This window comes from Salminus brasiliensis, chromosome 3, assembly GCF_030463535.1.
Source record: "Salminus brasiliensis chromosome 3, fSalBra1.hap2, whole genome shotgun sequence".
NCBI lineage: Eukaryota > Metazoa > Chordata > Actinopteri > Characiformes > Bryconidae > Salminus > Salminus brasiliensis.
In genome coordinates this window covers 41,188,660-41,204,722 of record NC_132880.1, presented here as the reverse complement: position 1 = coordinate 41,204,722, position 16,063 = coordinate 41,188,660, and the positions used below count along the sequence as shown (strand labels likewise).

Genomic DNA, 16,063 nt, shown 5'->3' with positions numbered 1-16,063 from the left:
ATAGATTTACCTCAATTTCCCCAGGAGGGTTCTCTTTCTGTGCCAGATTGGCAAGGTAAAGGATCTTCTTGTTGAAACTGTAAGAATAGTTAGTGTAACTACTCTTTGTACATTCCAGTGTTGCTGGGTGAGCATCATTCTAAAATACGAGAAAAAGAGCACAATGTCAATGAGTGCCTTCTTCACTGTGAAGAGGAATTCTTAGCCCCTGTCTTAGTGTCGTAATTATTTTTACAAGCACTTTTGGCATGCAATTGAAGCACATGTGCATGAATAAATGATTGAATGCAACCAATACACTTGAAACACAATGTAATGACACTGTATTCCCTGTGAACACACACACACACACACACACACACACACACACACACACACACACTCTCTTGAACACGCACCATGTACCAATAAACATGGTCAAAGCTGATGCAGTGAGAGATGGACTCGATGGCTGAAACTTTCTGCCTGCACAAAATGCAGAGATACCCACAATGCCACTCACTGTCTGGACAAGAGAACTCCAGAAGAAAGTTCAGGCCTGGGGGGAACCAAACAAACCAAGCACATTAGTCCGGATATGAGACAATGCTCTCCACCAAACCAAATTACCTTAGTGATGAAAGTCCTTAGTGATGATAAAAACTTAATACCACATTTATTTTATTTTACTGTCAAGCTGCAATTGTGGCATGTGGGCACTGCAGCCAGAGATCATGCTTGTACAAAAGACAATGTGCTACATTTTAGGACATGTTTCCAGATATTCTGGAGCTTTCATTTTGCCAAATAAAAGGTAGAGCAAACACCTCCCTCTTCATCACAGTCCCTACTTTGCCCAATAAACCAAAACATTTTGTCCGTACATAAACATCTCACCAAGTAAAGGGTTCATTCTGACAGGGTCAGTGATGTAGGCCTGAAGCGTTTTCCTCCGAGGTCTGTTAGCTGCAGAGGAAAGACAACTTGGAAATGTATTAAAAGTGCACAAAAGACTCACTGTACTCTAGAAGCAGGGGAAAAACGAGCTCTAACCTCGGACCCGTTCGGTCACTTTGTCCATTTTGGAGAACATGGCCATGACTAAAGAAAAGTTGAGCAAAAGTTGGGTCATCAGCATGTACTATGGGCCTCACCTAAAATAATACTAACTAATAATAACAACTACAGACACAATCATTACCTTGATAATATGCCATTTTTTTGCCTCTCTTCAGCATCATCTTGGGCAGCTCTAAAACCTAGGCACACACAAACACACACAAATACTGTCTCCTCTTTCTCAAATACAGATGAATAAGCCGACTTCCACTTTCTATTTAGTCTGTGGTCATTTTTACCCTTAGAGTACCAGAGCCATTGATGTGGTTTTCTTCTTTAGCACTGGATTGTAGATAAGAAAAAGAATTCTTGAACCAGGCAAAGCGCAGCAATTCCGGATTACGGTATGCCTAAAACAGACAAAATAAACAAACTGTTTATATGCAATGTCTGACATGCAAGTAAGTTTCTCCATAATAGCAAAAGAGTGTTTACTCTATGATCATGAATACCCACCAAATACTTAAAGTAATGATCAACAGAACATAGATGCTTCACAACATCCTGACTGCTCAAACGCTCCTCACAAACATGGCACAGGTAAAAGGAACCATATTTCTCTGGAGTGATGCACAATGTGACCATGTCCAAACCTACATGTACAAAAATAATTAGCTAATTAACTATAAAAAGGACATTTCAACACATATCCACAAAAGCTCTAAACCCACCTACACACTCACCAATAAGTGGGTCACATGAAGAAGAATCTCTCAAGTAGTTCAGAACAACAATGATGGGGAAGAAAACTGGAAGAGAAATTAAGTGAAAAACCACATGATCGATCAACAACGCTAACTGGTAACAAACAGGGAAACAAATGTGCATAACAAGAATGATAAAAGTATATATAATTGATACAGTTTTAGTATACAGGGTATAAATGGTATACAGGTGCAATTCTTACCTAGTCCTTGATGCACCGCTATAACAGAGGACCAAAGAAATGAAGAGATCAAAGAGAGAGTTACACTGAAATTACTTGCATTTAAAATTTCAGGCATTCTTAGACCACCAACCCCCTGTTAAACATACTTATAGATCAGAGTATGCTCCCACTGCAAGGTTACTGGCCCAGGGGTTGCACACATCATTGCTTGGAGCAACAGCTGCCAACTTCTCAAGTCACAGCTTCTTCTAAACCTAAGCTAAAATATTTTGTCTAGGCATTACTAGCTACTCCCAGGCAATGCACGGTTGTTCATTTGTCGTCTGCTACCCACTGATATTTATTCATTTCTATTTATTCAGTCTTCTGCACTTGGTTTGCATTCAAAACCTTTTTTGCACTTATTTCCCCATTTACTAAATTTTTTTGAGGACTTCTACACAGACAGATAGAAGGGACAGACATACCTGTCTGAAAAAGCTGTGCCACTTCCTGTGGAGCAAAACAAATAGGTAATGTTTAAGCTTAGTGAAGAACTTCTTGCAGTGTATGGCAAGCTCACGAAAACATGACCAAGCCTTTTTCTGCATTTTTGAGTAACAGGAAAATATTGCAAAAATACTCAATGGGTCACTGTAAAGAGTTAAAGTCTTTTCTACCAGTAAAATGTATCCTGTACCACCTGGCCGCAACACAAGCCCAATGCATGGCTGAGATGTTCCATAGTCAGCCAAATCTTTTGACCCCATCTGCAAGGAGCCTGGGGGTGGGTGGGTTTGATTTGCCTTTCTAGCAATCCTGCAAGCAGTCCACTAGGTTGTCTTTTTTTTTCTAGAACTATTCCTGTCAACTGAGATTTCTTAATAGCATTACATTACAAATTGAAGAAATTGTATCGACTTCTCCTGCTTTGTGAGCATCAATTATCTAAACTGGTCAGACTGCCAGGTGTATGGGAAAATGGTTTTTCCCTAGGATGTTCTCTGAGACCATACAAAGTCTTTCTGACCTTCATCTTGTACATTAAAGATCAACTGTTCACTCAAATTAACCCTCACCCTCTTGACCAGGTGTTCAACTACCACCTTTGAGGAAATTTCACTGTTTTAAATGTTTAAAGGGTCAGATTTACAACTGGAATACCTTTTTATGGCTGTAACTCCGGACATGTATTTTAAAGTCCTTCATTGTCCCATACAGCTCATCGCAGTTCTGTGGAGGACAGATTGAGGAAACATGCATTAAAACAAGGCATCTGGATCTTTACAGTCAGCCTGAATCTTTTTTCTGGTATAAACCTATCAATACCAATACAAACTAACACCAATGACTATCAATGTTTAATGTGATTAAAATGTGTCTTGCAGGATGTAAAAGGCTGCATCTTTAACATAAAATCTTGCAGAAAATTCTGAAAGGCTGTATAGGTTTTCTATAAGCAAACATTGTGAATTCTAAAAGGAGGATGAACTTACCTGGCAGGTCAACTGGAAAGGTTTCATTTTCTTTTTGGTGTCTGTATAGACGTTTGGTGATGTTTGATCTGGTTTGCTCATCTTGCTCATCTAGACAACTGCAACAAAGACATGTCAAACAGACAGAGAGGCAGATACAGATACAGACAGACCAACACAAACACATACCTTTTCTAAATAGCTAACTAAATTATATATAGTAAATTTAAAATAAATTAAATACACTAAATTAAATAATATAGTGAGGGCCATGGGTTAGACTTGGGAAAGGAGCGAGCTTGTTTAGATTGGAGTTTTGGACTCTCAATTGTATATGACAGGATGTTAAGGGGATCCAGCTGTGTCGACATGTGACTACGCATGTTAAACAACGATGGGGGGCTGATTTATAGCCCTTATGGGTAAGATGGACATTCATTCTGCATAGGGGAACAGTACAACAACATATGACGTGTAGTAGGTGTTCCTTTGTCTAGAGAGAGAGAGAGAGAGAGAGAGAGAGAGAGAGAGAGAGAGAGAGACACCTTGAATTGGCAGGCTCTCTCTACACTACTTTTGATTGGAATAAAATGTTTCATTATTGCAACAGAAAGATGGTGGTCACGAGTCCTTCCAAGATCACCTCACAAACAAATAACTAACTAAATAAAAAATAACATTAACCCACATTTGGGCGTCAGAAGGAATAAGAAACACAACATGTAGCTAAACAATTCAAAACTTTAGACTGAGGTGCCTCCACTGCAAAGAGAGCCAGGAAGGTGTTCACTACACACGGGGAAACGTGGCCAGCTACCTAGCATTAAATAAAAGATTAGGGGAAACTGTCCGAGCAAGTAATAATATTTAATATAGTAAAGCATGTTGAAACACTGAGTTTTAACGGACAGCAGCAGCAGCTACGTGAAACAGCTACAGAGAATTCAGTGAACGCGAGAAACGGGTGCTAAACTTCTGCAAAACTAACAGTAGCTAGCCAGGTTACCGCTACTGCCAGACAACCCTGAAATAACCGTGAGTTTAATAAACCAGCACTTTCATACTCACCTCCTGAGACGCCTCCTCGCCCAAACGCATTACCGCACCAATCCCCGATGAGAAATCATAGCCAAGCATTAATTATATGCAAACACGCACATGAAATAGGTGGAAACCGCCAGCTAACTCTCTGTCTTCCACTACAAACACGCACGACGAGCTAACTACTTCTCGCAGACGCAGGGGGTCCCGCAGCACAGGGCGTCGCTTTTAAAGACAACACAGCGTGCGTTCGGTCACGTGTTTAGAGACCCCTCCGGCTGCAGCTCAGGACACGACCTTTCTCCAAACTGCGGCTGAAGTGCTCTGTCAGCCTGTGAGATCAAGCATACTTCCTTAACGAGAGTGGTGAGCTGCACCTCTCTCACTTCCCTCTACTATAGTTAGTAGTCATTTGTGCATATCTCCATGGTGGGTGGTTGGGATTTGGAGTGGGGGAGGGGAGGGGAGGGGGGGGCAGGGTCCGACAGGAAATGGGCCTATCTCTTATTTTCTCACAGTTCCAGACAGATGAGAAGATTTTAAACATCTGCCATATGTGTTACTTAACTTCATGAGAAACAACCACCCCATATAAGCGTATAGCTGTTACCTATATAGGAATAGCTTTTATTCAGAGGAGATTCATATTTGGCCCTGAACCCTCTTATAGGCAATCCATGGCACCATCTTCACTTCATCACTATTTAATTTAAAGCTTTTTCTGGACAGTAGAGACAGTATTTCAACAAAAGTGTGATGAACTCTTTTTAATACCCTTGATTTCAGAAGAATTCAAAGAATGAGCAAGTGTCCCAAAACTTTTGCCCTTCCAGTGTGGCTGGCTGGCTGGCTGGCTGGCTGGCTGGCTGGCTTGACGGAGGCATTGTCCTTTTAAACACTTGGGATTCAGGATGCATAAAAAGACGTGTGTGTGAACGTTTCAAAGCTTTAGACAGAGAATAATAAACTACAATAAACTTGATTTTAAAATCAATAGTCAAAGTGTGAAAGTTTTTATACATACAAAATTAAACAGTTATGTACTTCTTTCCCCGCTGAGCAATCTAGTGCTTCCAGATTCTGCTGTTAGCTGGTTTCAGAAGCTGGTTTCTAACCACTCAGCAAGCTGGTCCGAGGTGCAAACATACCATATGCTGATGTAGTGTATATACACTGGCTCTGCGGGTGTTCATAGATCTCTAGAAATGGTATGGAGTTGAGGAACAATATGGTGAGGCCCATGGGTTAGACTTGAAAATGAGAACATGATTCATTCCCAGGCCTAACTTGGTAAAGCCATACATGAACTGAACAATTATAGTATGTGACGGTTGGTTTACACCCCTCTTGGAGTTAGACAGTGACATCCTATATATGGAAACAGTGCAACAACACATGACTTGTAGAAATGTCTCCTTTCAAGAGAAGTCCTTCCAAAAACCCCTCAAGACTGGTCAGCCAGCTGGTTAGGTTTGTAGACTAGCTTAACTCTCGACCAGCTTTGAAAATATGTAATTGGATGAATCTGTTAGCCATTAGTCTGTGAGCTATCTACAGAGCAGCCCTTCCAGTATCAGTAGCTGAATCAGTTCACACAGAGTATGTATCTGTAATTATTAAAGTTATTAAAAGGGGGTACATGGATTCAGCATACAGTGCACAAAACAGCATGATTAGCAATGATTTAATGCATACCTTGATGATTGAGATCCTACCACAATGTGTATATATTACATTAACAGGTAGAAGAAATCAGAACTGCACAGATGTTTAGATTTTGCTACAGTAGTTCTGTAAATATCATTGAATTGCTTTAAAGTTTGGCATTTAATGAGCTCATGTGTTGTTCATCCAGCTACAGCATGTTGAATTTAGTTTTACTGATCTGTACTGCTGTGTGCTGCTGTATTGCCCTCTATTGGTCTAATGTTGTAATTACACTCTTTCTGATTTATCTTCCTGATCACTTTATTGCTTGGTAAAGAACAAGAAAACCTTTGCATGATTACAGATAAATAGCATACAAATAAAAAATAAAGTCACCAAGTAAATCTAAGGTATTACAGTGTCAAAAACAACGCGCCACACTTTTAGAAACCGCAAACCACAGAAATAACATATTTCTATATAACAATAGATGCAAATCATTATTAGACTTATATGTAATAGGATTTTAATGTTTTTATATTTCAACCTAGAGAAATCAATGAAACAAACAACTAAAACTCACTAAAAGTTGAAACAGAAAAAACAGACATCATACGACACCAACACATATTTGTTCATAGAGACAAAAGTTGCCAAAATAATACATCTGCAAACATATGCAAAAAAAGATAACACCAACCACAGAACACCACAGCTTATATTCACTACATACATACTGTCATATTTATTTGCCTTAGATTCTTCAGATTTTTGCTTTGTTTTCTGCAAAACTTCTTTTTCTTTTTTAGTTGTCGTCTTCTCACTGAGGTTGATCACTAGAAAACATTCAGAATCATCCTCTGATTAGAATACATAAAGCTGTTAATATTTTAAAGCATAATATACATAAACACTGAGAGCTTTATTAGGAACACTGTATTAATACTGGGTAGCACCTCCACAACAAGGTTTCACAACATTTCCTTGAGATTCTGCACCACTGTAGTTTTATAAGGAGCACCTTCATACTGTAAACCTCCCAAATGTTCTACCACATCCCAAATATGTTCTTTTGGATTCAGATCTGTGACTGGCAAGGCCATTGAAGAACACTTAACTCATTGCCTAGTCAATAAAACTAGTTTGGGATGGCTCTTGATGTGTGATATAATATATTATCATGCTGGAAGTAGCTGTTAAACTGTGGCCATGATGGGGTAGATATGGTCAGCAATAATGCTCAAATAGGCCCAAAGTGTGTCAATAAAACTGTCCCCACACCATCACACCACCTCCACCAGTCTGGACTGTTGAGACAAGGCAGGTTGGGCTCATGGATTCAAGCTGTTGATGCCAAATTCTGACCCTAACATAATGAGATTGATCAGACAAGGTGATGTTTTTCCAGTCTTCAGCTGTCCAGTTTTGGTGAGCCTGTGCCCACTGCAGCCTCAGCTTTCTGTTCCTGGCTGACAAAGGCGGAGCGCAGCATGGTCCTCTGCTGTTTTAGTCCATCCATCTTAAGGTTGAACATGGTGTTGTGCATTTTGAGGTGATTTCTGCTCACCACAATTGTTTAGAGTGGTTATCTGAGTTACTGTAGCCTTTCTGCCAGCTCCAACCAGTATGACCATTCTCTGTTGACCTCTCTCCAGAGACTATTTTCCCATACTGGTGGTGAATGAAAATATTACCTAAAGCTGCTTGATTTTGTGCTTTGTATGGCTGCCACATCATTAGCTAATTAGATAACTGCATGAATAAGTAGGTGTACAGGTCATTCTAGTGGTCAGTGAGTGAATATACTAGGTGACAGCAGTGTTCATGGCATATCAGTGTTCTTAGTCAGATCAAATACATTGCTGACAAAACACAAAAAGTAGATGCAGACACAGATATGAACATGATAAAAATGATGCTTACATGGTCTCATAGGTGCTGTCTTTGGGCTTGAGGAAGCGCATGGCAAAAAAGGCCCCGGCTTGCAGCACCAACACCAGTATGATCCCACCAATGAAGCTGGACAGGTCAAAGGAAGCCTGGGAAAACTGTGGCACTGACCCAGAAGAGGAGTCATCTGAGAGAGAGAGAGAAAGAGAGAGAGAGAGAGAGAGAGAGAGAGAGAGAGAGAGGGGTATATGTATAAAATTATCCATGTTTTGTGTAGATGAATGGTAGAGGTAACAATAAAGGAAACATGCTCACCTGAACCACTGTCATCAGGACTCCCAATAACTGCTCAAATATACACAAACACACACACACACACACACACAGATAATTGAATGTTAACACAACTATACTATATGAACACAAATATTGGGACACACCTCTTAATCACTGAACTTAGATGTTTCATTCAGCTCCATGGTGTTAAAAAGGTGTATAAAAACAAGAAACTAGCCACGCAGTCTGCCTTTACACACACTTGTGAAGGGGAACTAGTTCTAGAGGAAGTTCTAGAGAACTTCCCAGCACAGTATTGTAATAGGAGCAATTATTGTGAAATTCCACAATCAACTGTGAGTTGTATAAATAACAAATAACAATAACTCAGACATGAAGTGAAAGACCACGTAAAATTACAAAGTGGCCAAACCTGCTGTCAGAGCTACTCCGTAGGGGGACCAACTCCATATTAACTCCTATGGGTTTAGAATGGAATGTCCTAAAAGCTCCTGTGTAGGTGTCTAGATACATTTGTCTGTATTTTCTATGTTAAAGATGTGTGTGATTGGCAAATGGGTCTTAAAAAAAATGACACATATTTATGGCATTTAGCTGACACTCTTATCTCACTTACAGACGTGGGCCAAAGTAATGTTAGGAGTCTTGCCCAAGGACTCTTATTGATGTAGCGCAGCATAGTCACCCAGAACAGGAATCAAACCCCAGTCTCCCACATAGAGTGGCAGCTAACTGGCAGATAGTTGTGTTAGCCATTGTGCCACACCAACCACAGACAAGCAATCAATCAAGTTGTTAATTTATTTAATAAACAAACAAACAAACACATTCAAAACTTCTATTCTTAAGTACAGTTAGGGAGTATTTTTTGCTCCTGGATATACGTATGTGCGTGTGTGTGTGCGTGTGTGTGTGTGAACTGTGTATCTGGTGTACTGACCTGGGCAGGAGCTGGTGTCATTGTACACTGCACAGTCTCCAGAATCATCCGTGTTAGAAATGCAGCGTGTGTCATTGTCTAAACAAGAAAAGACAGGAGCTTCAATAAGAGCTGCAGCAACACAAACGTCAGCTTCCAGCAGCAGACCACATCTGAGTCTGTGTCTGAGTGCACACTGTCTTAGAGTGACGCAGGCACAGTGTGAGCAGAGTGCTTTTATCACTTTTACTGGCAGAAGAACAGTCTAAAAGCTACTTGTGTGATCAAGGGGAGGAAAAAGAGCACCTCTCTCTCTTTCTCACTCTCTCTTTCTCATCTCTCTTTTCTCTCTCTCTTCCCTCTTCTCTGGCTGTCTGTCTGGCTCCCAGTGTTAAAGATAAAAGGGAGATAGACTCAGTATACAGACTGAAAATATTGTTTCATGTGCACCTCTCTCTCTCTTACATACACACACACACACAGACACTCACACACACACACACACACACACACACACACACACACACACACACACACACACACACCACATTTTCCTCCGGGCAGATAATAGCACTGAATTATTTACCAAGGATGATGTCTATGTGTGAAGGCTGCTGTGCCTCTGTGAGTGTGTGTGAGTGAGTGTGTGCGTATCTGTGTGTGTGTGTGCGTGCTTTAATTATTCACTGTGCTGTTCCTGAGAGCACTCTACAAGGACGGAATCACATGTCACTGTGAGCCTGTGAGACTCAGTGTGTATGGTAAGGAGAGACAGAGAGAGACGAAGACAATGACAAAAATACAAATAATATCCCTTATGTACTTGTGTGTATTATTGAGAGAAAGTGTGTGTGTGTTTTCTCACCATTGTCACAGTTTTTCCAGATACAGCCTGTCAGATTGAGGGTGGGATCTCCAGTGGTGCAGCGATCGCATGAAGTGAGCTGAGAGCAATCTCCACTGGCTGAATAATCTATCAATCAAACACACAAACCAATACCAGCGGATAAACCCAGACCAGCAGCATCTCCTCCTCCAACTGCAATCCTGTCATGATGTCATAGACTGAGTGTGAAAACACTTCAAGATTTTGAATGCTGTCCATGAAAGGCAACGTCAGGGCTGCAATAAATAAAAAACTGTACCTTTATTTAAGATTTGAGTAAGGTTTCAAATATTTAAGATTGTAGACAGGTTTCACAGACAGGCTGTGATTACGTTTAGTTATGAACTATAAATTTTCTTTCAATTAAATATCTTCCTTTAACATGCTGTCCAGCATTACTGTCTTTTCTAAACCATACGTGTATATATAAGCACCTAGTCATGCAGTCTGTCCTTACAAACATTAGTGAAAGCTCTAAAGAGCCACCATCAACTGTGAATGGTATTATTGAAAAGTGGAAGGGTTTATGAACCACAGCAACTCAGCCACAAAGTGTAAGACCGCCGCAGAGTGCTGGGAAGCATAGTGCACAAAAGTCAACAAAGCTCTACTGATTCTATAACTGCAGATTCCAAACCTGCTGATAGAGCTGCAAAGGGGGACCAACTTCAATGGGGGACCAACAAATTAATGCCTATGGATTTAGAATGAGAAGTCATAAAAGCTCCTGTAGATGTTGGTGTTCCAATACTGTTTTTCATAAATATATAATAATTTTTATTTGTTTATTTATTTATACATTTTAATACTATTTCTAAAGTGTCAACACCACTTGTTATGGTATCGAATATCAATTACCTTGCTATGTTAAAGGCCTGGTTGTGGAATATGTCTATATATTTATTTCAGTTGAAAACTCTGAAAAGGCCATAACGTGGTTTAAAGTTGTCCTTCTTTTGGAAATTTACCATTAATGTACATTTTTCCTCTCACACTAACAATATATTGTTAAACAGTAGTAAAGAAAAAACTCCTTGCCATAATCAATGGGAAATGGGAAATGGAAAATCTCTATTTAAAAAACCTGGCCCTCACATTTCTATTCTTTTGTGAATTTACCATTAAAAAGATAAAAGTTGGTGTTTCTCACAACAGCACTATATTGTTCTACAGAAGTAAAAAAGAATGTTTTTAAGCTGGGTAATCTAATAGGTAAGAGATGGCACAGGACTAAGGGAATAGTGATAGAGGTGGACGTTTGAGGGTTAAAGCTGGAGGTTCAAAACTCATCAGATTATAGTTTGTTGAAAGTAACACATTATCTGTTTTAAAAAGGGGTTCTGTCAGTTTATATAGAACCACATCAACTCAAAGAACCATTTGAATACTGAAAATGGTTCAAATATAAGGAAAACCACTTGTAGATGGTTCTTTATAGAATCTTTTAAAAATGGGTCTACGTAGCTCCAGAAAGAGTTCCACTGTTGTTACTGTTATGGTTAAAGAGTCCATCTACTTTTTCAGTTAATGTGAAGAACTCATTTTGCTAAGAGTGATTGACACCTGAACACACAGAAGTTTTTACTCTTACCTGCGGTCTGTGAGCTGATCGTCATCAGCTGCATTAGCAGCACAGTACAGCACAGAAGCACTGCTACACACCTCATCCTTACAACTGCACTGTCTACACACTCTGAGAGGATGATCTTGCAGTTCAGAAGAGCACACAGAAGCTCGGACAAGTCGATTACACTTGACGACCTGGTGACCGACTTGACGGCTGAACACAAGCCCTCAGACTGTTCTATTAAAAGCACGAAAACAAACTTTTACAAGTGACTAACGACACAAACTAGACGCAAACTCCATCAGCTGCCATACGTACATGCTGAGGCACAAGTAAGCTGACACACACACACAAACTAGCAGTTAAAGCATCATCCTAGCTGCGTCCTTCAGCAAAGAGGCAGTCTGGTGAGCTGTGATGCAGTGACGAGTGTGTCCAATAGTGTGTGTGTGTGTCTTGACATCATGCATTCTGAATCAGAGAGTCTGGAAGGTAACACGAGACAGGTTACTTGGCAACTGGACAGCCGGTCTCCCTGTCTCAAAATCCAAAGCACAATGTCTGCTCATTAACACATGAACGCTAATGAAGACCCCCCCCCAACCCCCACCACACACGCGCACACACACACACACGCGCACACACACACACACACACATATATATATATATATATATATATATATATATATATATATATATGATCACTTCTATATTTCTATATTCTACACTTCTATGTTCTATATTTACAGATTGTAGTCCATATGTTTCTCTGCATACTTTGTTAGCCTCCTTTCAGCCTATTATTCAATGGTCAGGACTTTACATCTACAAGGTGGACAAACTGGGTAGGAGAGTTTAAACTATTGGACAGTGAGTGGAGAGTGTTTAAAAACTCCAGAAGCTCTACTGTGTCTGATCTACTCATACCAGCGCAACACACACTAACACACCACCACCATGTCAGTGTCAGTGCTGAGAATGACCCACGGCCAAGTAGAAGCTGCTCTGTGGTGGTCCTGTGGGGTCCTGATCACCTGAAGAACAGGGTGAAAGCAGGCTAACAGAGTAGGCAGAGAAACAGATGGACTACAGTCTGGAATTATAGACCTACAAAGACCTCTTATATGATAAGTGGAGCTGATATAACTGACAATGAGTGTAAAAACAAGAATGTGATATTAATGTTTATTATTATTATTTTATTCATATTTTCACACTAGTAACCCACACACCTCTCTACACGTTGACAACAGAAGCTTTGAAAGCTTTGTTTTCAGCACCAGTTGTTGAACAATGTTGTTGTGTGAACAATTCAGCCGAAGGTGTTGTGAGTACACATCTTACACTTTACCTGAAGTGGCTTCACAGACTTAAAAATGGTCAATTGAATGCAAGTAATGCAGTACAAGACTATTCTGTTTGAACCAGAGGAACACAAAATATCTGCATAAAAATAAATGGGATCAGTAAGAGGTTTGGCCGTATACTAGTTTATAAAAGAAATCATTGTTCTATTAACTGACTATTACAATGAACGCAATTCCGAAGGGAGTCGGGTTATTTCCACTTTTATGGTTTAATTTTTTACAATGTTAATTGGCCAGCAAGTGCTGTTAAAAAGTAGGCATAGCCTACCTAACTACTCAGTGTATGCACATGCAAGTCTGAATAGACTGCTCCTCTCATAGCTCTTTTTGGAATCCTCCTCTTCCCTCCTACTTCGTAATTTTATCTAAGAACCAAGCAGCCTACGTAGCGTTTATCACTGTGTAAGGCAGCTGATTTTAAGGTATTAATCATCTGCACCTCCCTGCCATTCCCACTGGATTAGGAAGGTATTTATCAACCAGATTTAATCAAATGTATAATTTTTCTCATGCATGTATTTTACCATTCCAGATACATAGACAGACAGACAGATACATACACAGACTGGCAGATCGGCAGACCGACAGAGCAATAGATAGGTTGTAGAGATCTGAGCTCTTAGTATGGTCTGTATCAGTCATTATTCAAATATAAATATTTATCATTTAAATATGTGTTTATTATATTATTTTAATGTGTCCAGGCTCTGTACTGTATTGTTTGGTTTTGTATGACCATTTATTTATCTAGCTATTTCTCTATTTCTCTATCTATCTAAAAAACACAAGCTTTAAGGCCTCACAGGGAAACACATACTCATATTTGGGATAAGTTTTTATAGCAGTAGCTGTGTGAGGTTTGCAAGGACATCTGCACTAAAATACCCACATTTGAGAAATCCGGTCTGAGTCATGTCTCTGCACTTCTGATGTTATATGTCTGAATCACATGACTGACTGCATTTGTATTTTCTGCTCCTCTCCAGAGCACTATCAGACCCATTTGAAGGAGTATTATATTAAATAGAGCTCCATTTCCCCTCTCTATATGTTTCTCTGGTCTGTAATAGGCCTCTTATACAGTATTTCCCCTGTGACCTCCTATGCTCTCTCTCTCACACTTTCTCTCTCTCCATGTCTCATGCCACTGCAGAAGTTTGAAAGTGAATGAGTAATTCTGTGTGTGTCCAGAATGTGTGTGTGTGTGTACTTAAGAGAGTGTCTGGCACTAGTTATGTAACACTCTCCAGCCCTTCACTTCTCTGCAGTCTCATGCTCTCCTTTGTGATCCCTGTGAACTCTTCTCAAAGCCCACTCTCTCACTTAGCTCTGCTCAAAGCCCACCTTACTCACTGAGCCCACGCCACTCTCACATCAACTGTCAGTATTAATCAGCGCTCTGTAGACTACAGTAACAGTTAATGCCAGTAAACACTCCTCCATATCTGCTCTCAGGGCTGCAAATAAAACTGAGACAGGTTTGTAGGTGTGTGTGTGTGAGTGTGTGTGTGTGTGGTGTGTGGGAGGGCGTGACAAAGGGTTGCTGCAAACTGGCTGAAACTCATATATAATGCACGGAGGTGGGTGAGTGTGGAAAAGCCCACTCCCACTCTTTAGTGCTAATCCCTTCATCCTCCTGTCAGCCTCTCTCTCTCCCTCTTTCTGTTTCTGTCTCTCTCTCTCATTCTGTCTCTCTCAAACACCGATCAGTCTATATCTTTCTGTCTGTGTGTGTGTCTCTCTCTATCTGTCTCTTTTAGTCTCTTTCTTGAACATGCGCAGTTTCTTTCTGTCTGCCTGTCTGTCTGTCTGTCTTTCTCTTTCTGTCTGCCTGTCTGTCTGTCTCTCTTTTTCTGCCTACCAGCTTGTCTGTCTGTCTCTCTCTTTCTGCCTGCCTGTATGTCTGCCTCTCTCTTTCTGTCTGCCTGTATGTCTTCCTCTCTGTCTCTCTCTATTTCTATCCGTCTCTCTCTCTCTCTCTCTCTCTCTCTCTCTCTCTCTCTCTCTCTCTCGTTCTGTCTCTCTTAAACACTATCAGTCTACATCTGTCTCCCTCTCTCTCTGTCTGCCTCTTTCTCTCTCTCTCTCTGTCTGCCTCTCTGTCTCTGACTGACTGTTTCTCTGTCTCTCTCTTTTTCTCTCTTGCAAACACTCTGGCAATCTTCCTGTCTGTCTCTCGCTCTCACTCTCTTTCTTAATGTCTCTGGTGCACACACCCCCCACACACCCCCACCCATACACTCACAGATCCTCACAATGCACCAAGCAGCATGAACAGCGTGCTCGTCCTCCTGTTGGACGGTAAGGGCTGGGATGCCGACAGCGCATGCGCTCTTCATATTAGGTAACTGGGAGAAATTCCGCAGTCCCCTTACACACACACACACACACACATGCACACATACTCTCCCACGCACATATACTCTCCCTGCTGCCATGGAAATCGCAGAACAGTGCATGTGACTTTCCCTCGCAATGAATATCAAAAGTATAACACATGACTAGTATAACACTTCAGATCTCTCACACCCCGTAATGACACACACACACAGATCTGACGTGAAGGGCGCAGCAGGGAGAACACAGCTCTGTATGACTGGATTATGCTGTTTATTCCCTGTTCAGAGTGAATAGCTGTATTCTTGCTCAGTCCTGAGAGCATGTTAAATGCATTGACCTTCTAGTGTTCTTTAGCGTGTTTGGATGTTTGGGGAAACACACTCAACTATTCTTTAGTGTCCAGCTGGGGAGCACCGGAAGTGTATGCCCTTATACAAGCTAAAGCCCCCTCTCCTCTCCTCTCCTCTCCGCTCCTCACCTCGCCCACTAGTTGTATTGATATGCGCAGGCACGCGCTCCCTGCGCCGCCCCCGCGCTCTCTCCACCAGCCTGAGCGAGAATCCCCTTCATCTGCCAGGAAATTATGTCATCCTGCTCGTTTTCCCATCAGCGTCTCAGACCGCTGGGTTTAATGGCGGAGAGGCGCGCGCGTGCGCGCCTCCTGCG

The 16,063-nt window shown here is 41.0% G+C and overlaps 2 protein-coding genes across 5 annotated transcripts in view; both read right to left on the bottom strand.

Annotated features, from left to right (window-relative positions):
- The window catches only part of LOC140552168 (uncharacterized), a 54,307-nt gene extending 49,453 nt beyond the window's left edge, over positions 1–4,854 (bottom strand). For 2 of the 4 annotated variants that reach the window (XM_072676236.1, XM_072676239.1), the window contains exons 1-13: positions 4,510–4,853; positions 3,463–3,552; positions 3,131–3,199; positions 2,455–2,479; positions 2,006–2,023; positions 1,782–1,847; positions 1,555–1,691; positions 1,338–1,448; positions 1,181–1,238; positions 1,033–1,080; positions 877–945; positions 399–538; positions 11–139 (exon numbers count right to left, since the gene is read on the bottom strand). In XM_072676236.1, the coding sequence (XP_072532337.1) occupies positions 11–139; positions 399–538; positions 877–945; positions 1,033–1,080; positions 1,181–1,238; positions 1,338–1,448; positions 1,555–1,691; positions 1,782–1,847; positions 2,006–2,023; positions 2,455–2,479; positions 3,131–3,199; positions 3,463–3,552; positions 4,510–4,578 (1,029 nt within the window). In that variant the 5' untranslated portion in view covers positions 4,579–4,853. Of the gene's footprint in view, positions 1–10; positions 140–398; positions 539–876; positions 946–1,032; positions 1,081–1,180; positions 1,239–1,337; positions 1,449–1,554; positions 1,692–1,781; positions 1,848–2,005; positions 2,024–2,454; positions 2,480–3,130; positions 3,200–3,462; positions 3,561–4,509 lie in introns of all 4 variants that reach the window. The other 2 variants (XM_072676237.1, XM_072676238.1) reach the window with 2 other exon arrangements.
- Positions 4,855–6,425: 1,571 nt separating this feature from the next.
- Positions 6,426–12,080, bottom strand: cd164l2 (CD164 sialomucin-like 2). The gene is made up of 6 exons (XM_072674865.1): positions 11,713–12,080; positions 10,101–10,208; positions 9,257–9,334; positions 8,335–8,364; positions 8,053–8,206; positions 6,426–6,965 (listed from the first exon to the last, which is right to left on the bottom strand). The coding sequence occupies exons 1-6, from the start codon at positions 11,786–11,788 to the stop codon at positions 6,950–6,952; spliced, it is 462 nt and encodes a 153-aa protein (XP_072530966.1). The 5' UTR covers positions 11,789–12,080; the 3' UTR covers positions 6,426–6,949.
- Positions 12,081–16,063: the final 3,983 nt, after the last annotated feature.

Bases quoted from the DNA above. Each gene is read 5' to 3' on its own strand.
- cd164l2 (XM_072674865.1), bottom strand. From the start codon at position 11,788: ATGAGGTGTGTAGCAGTGCTTCTGTGCTGTACTGTGCTGCTAATGCAG. The intron at 10,209-11,712 runs GTAAGAGTAAAA...TTTGATTGATAG, and splicing joins GATCAGCTCACAGACCGCAG to ATTATTCAGCCAGTGGAGAT. The intron at 9,335-10,100 runs GTGAGAAAACAC...TTTCTTGTTTAG, and splicing joins CTGGAAAAACTGTGACAATG to ACAATGACACACGCTGCATT.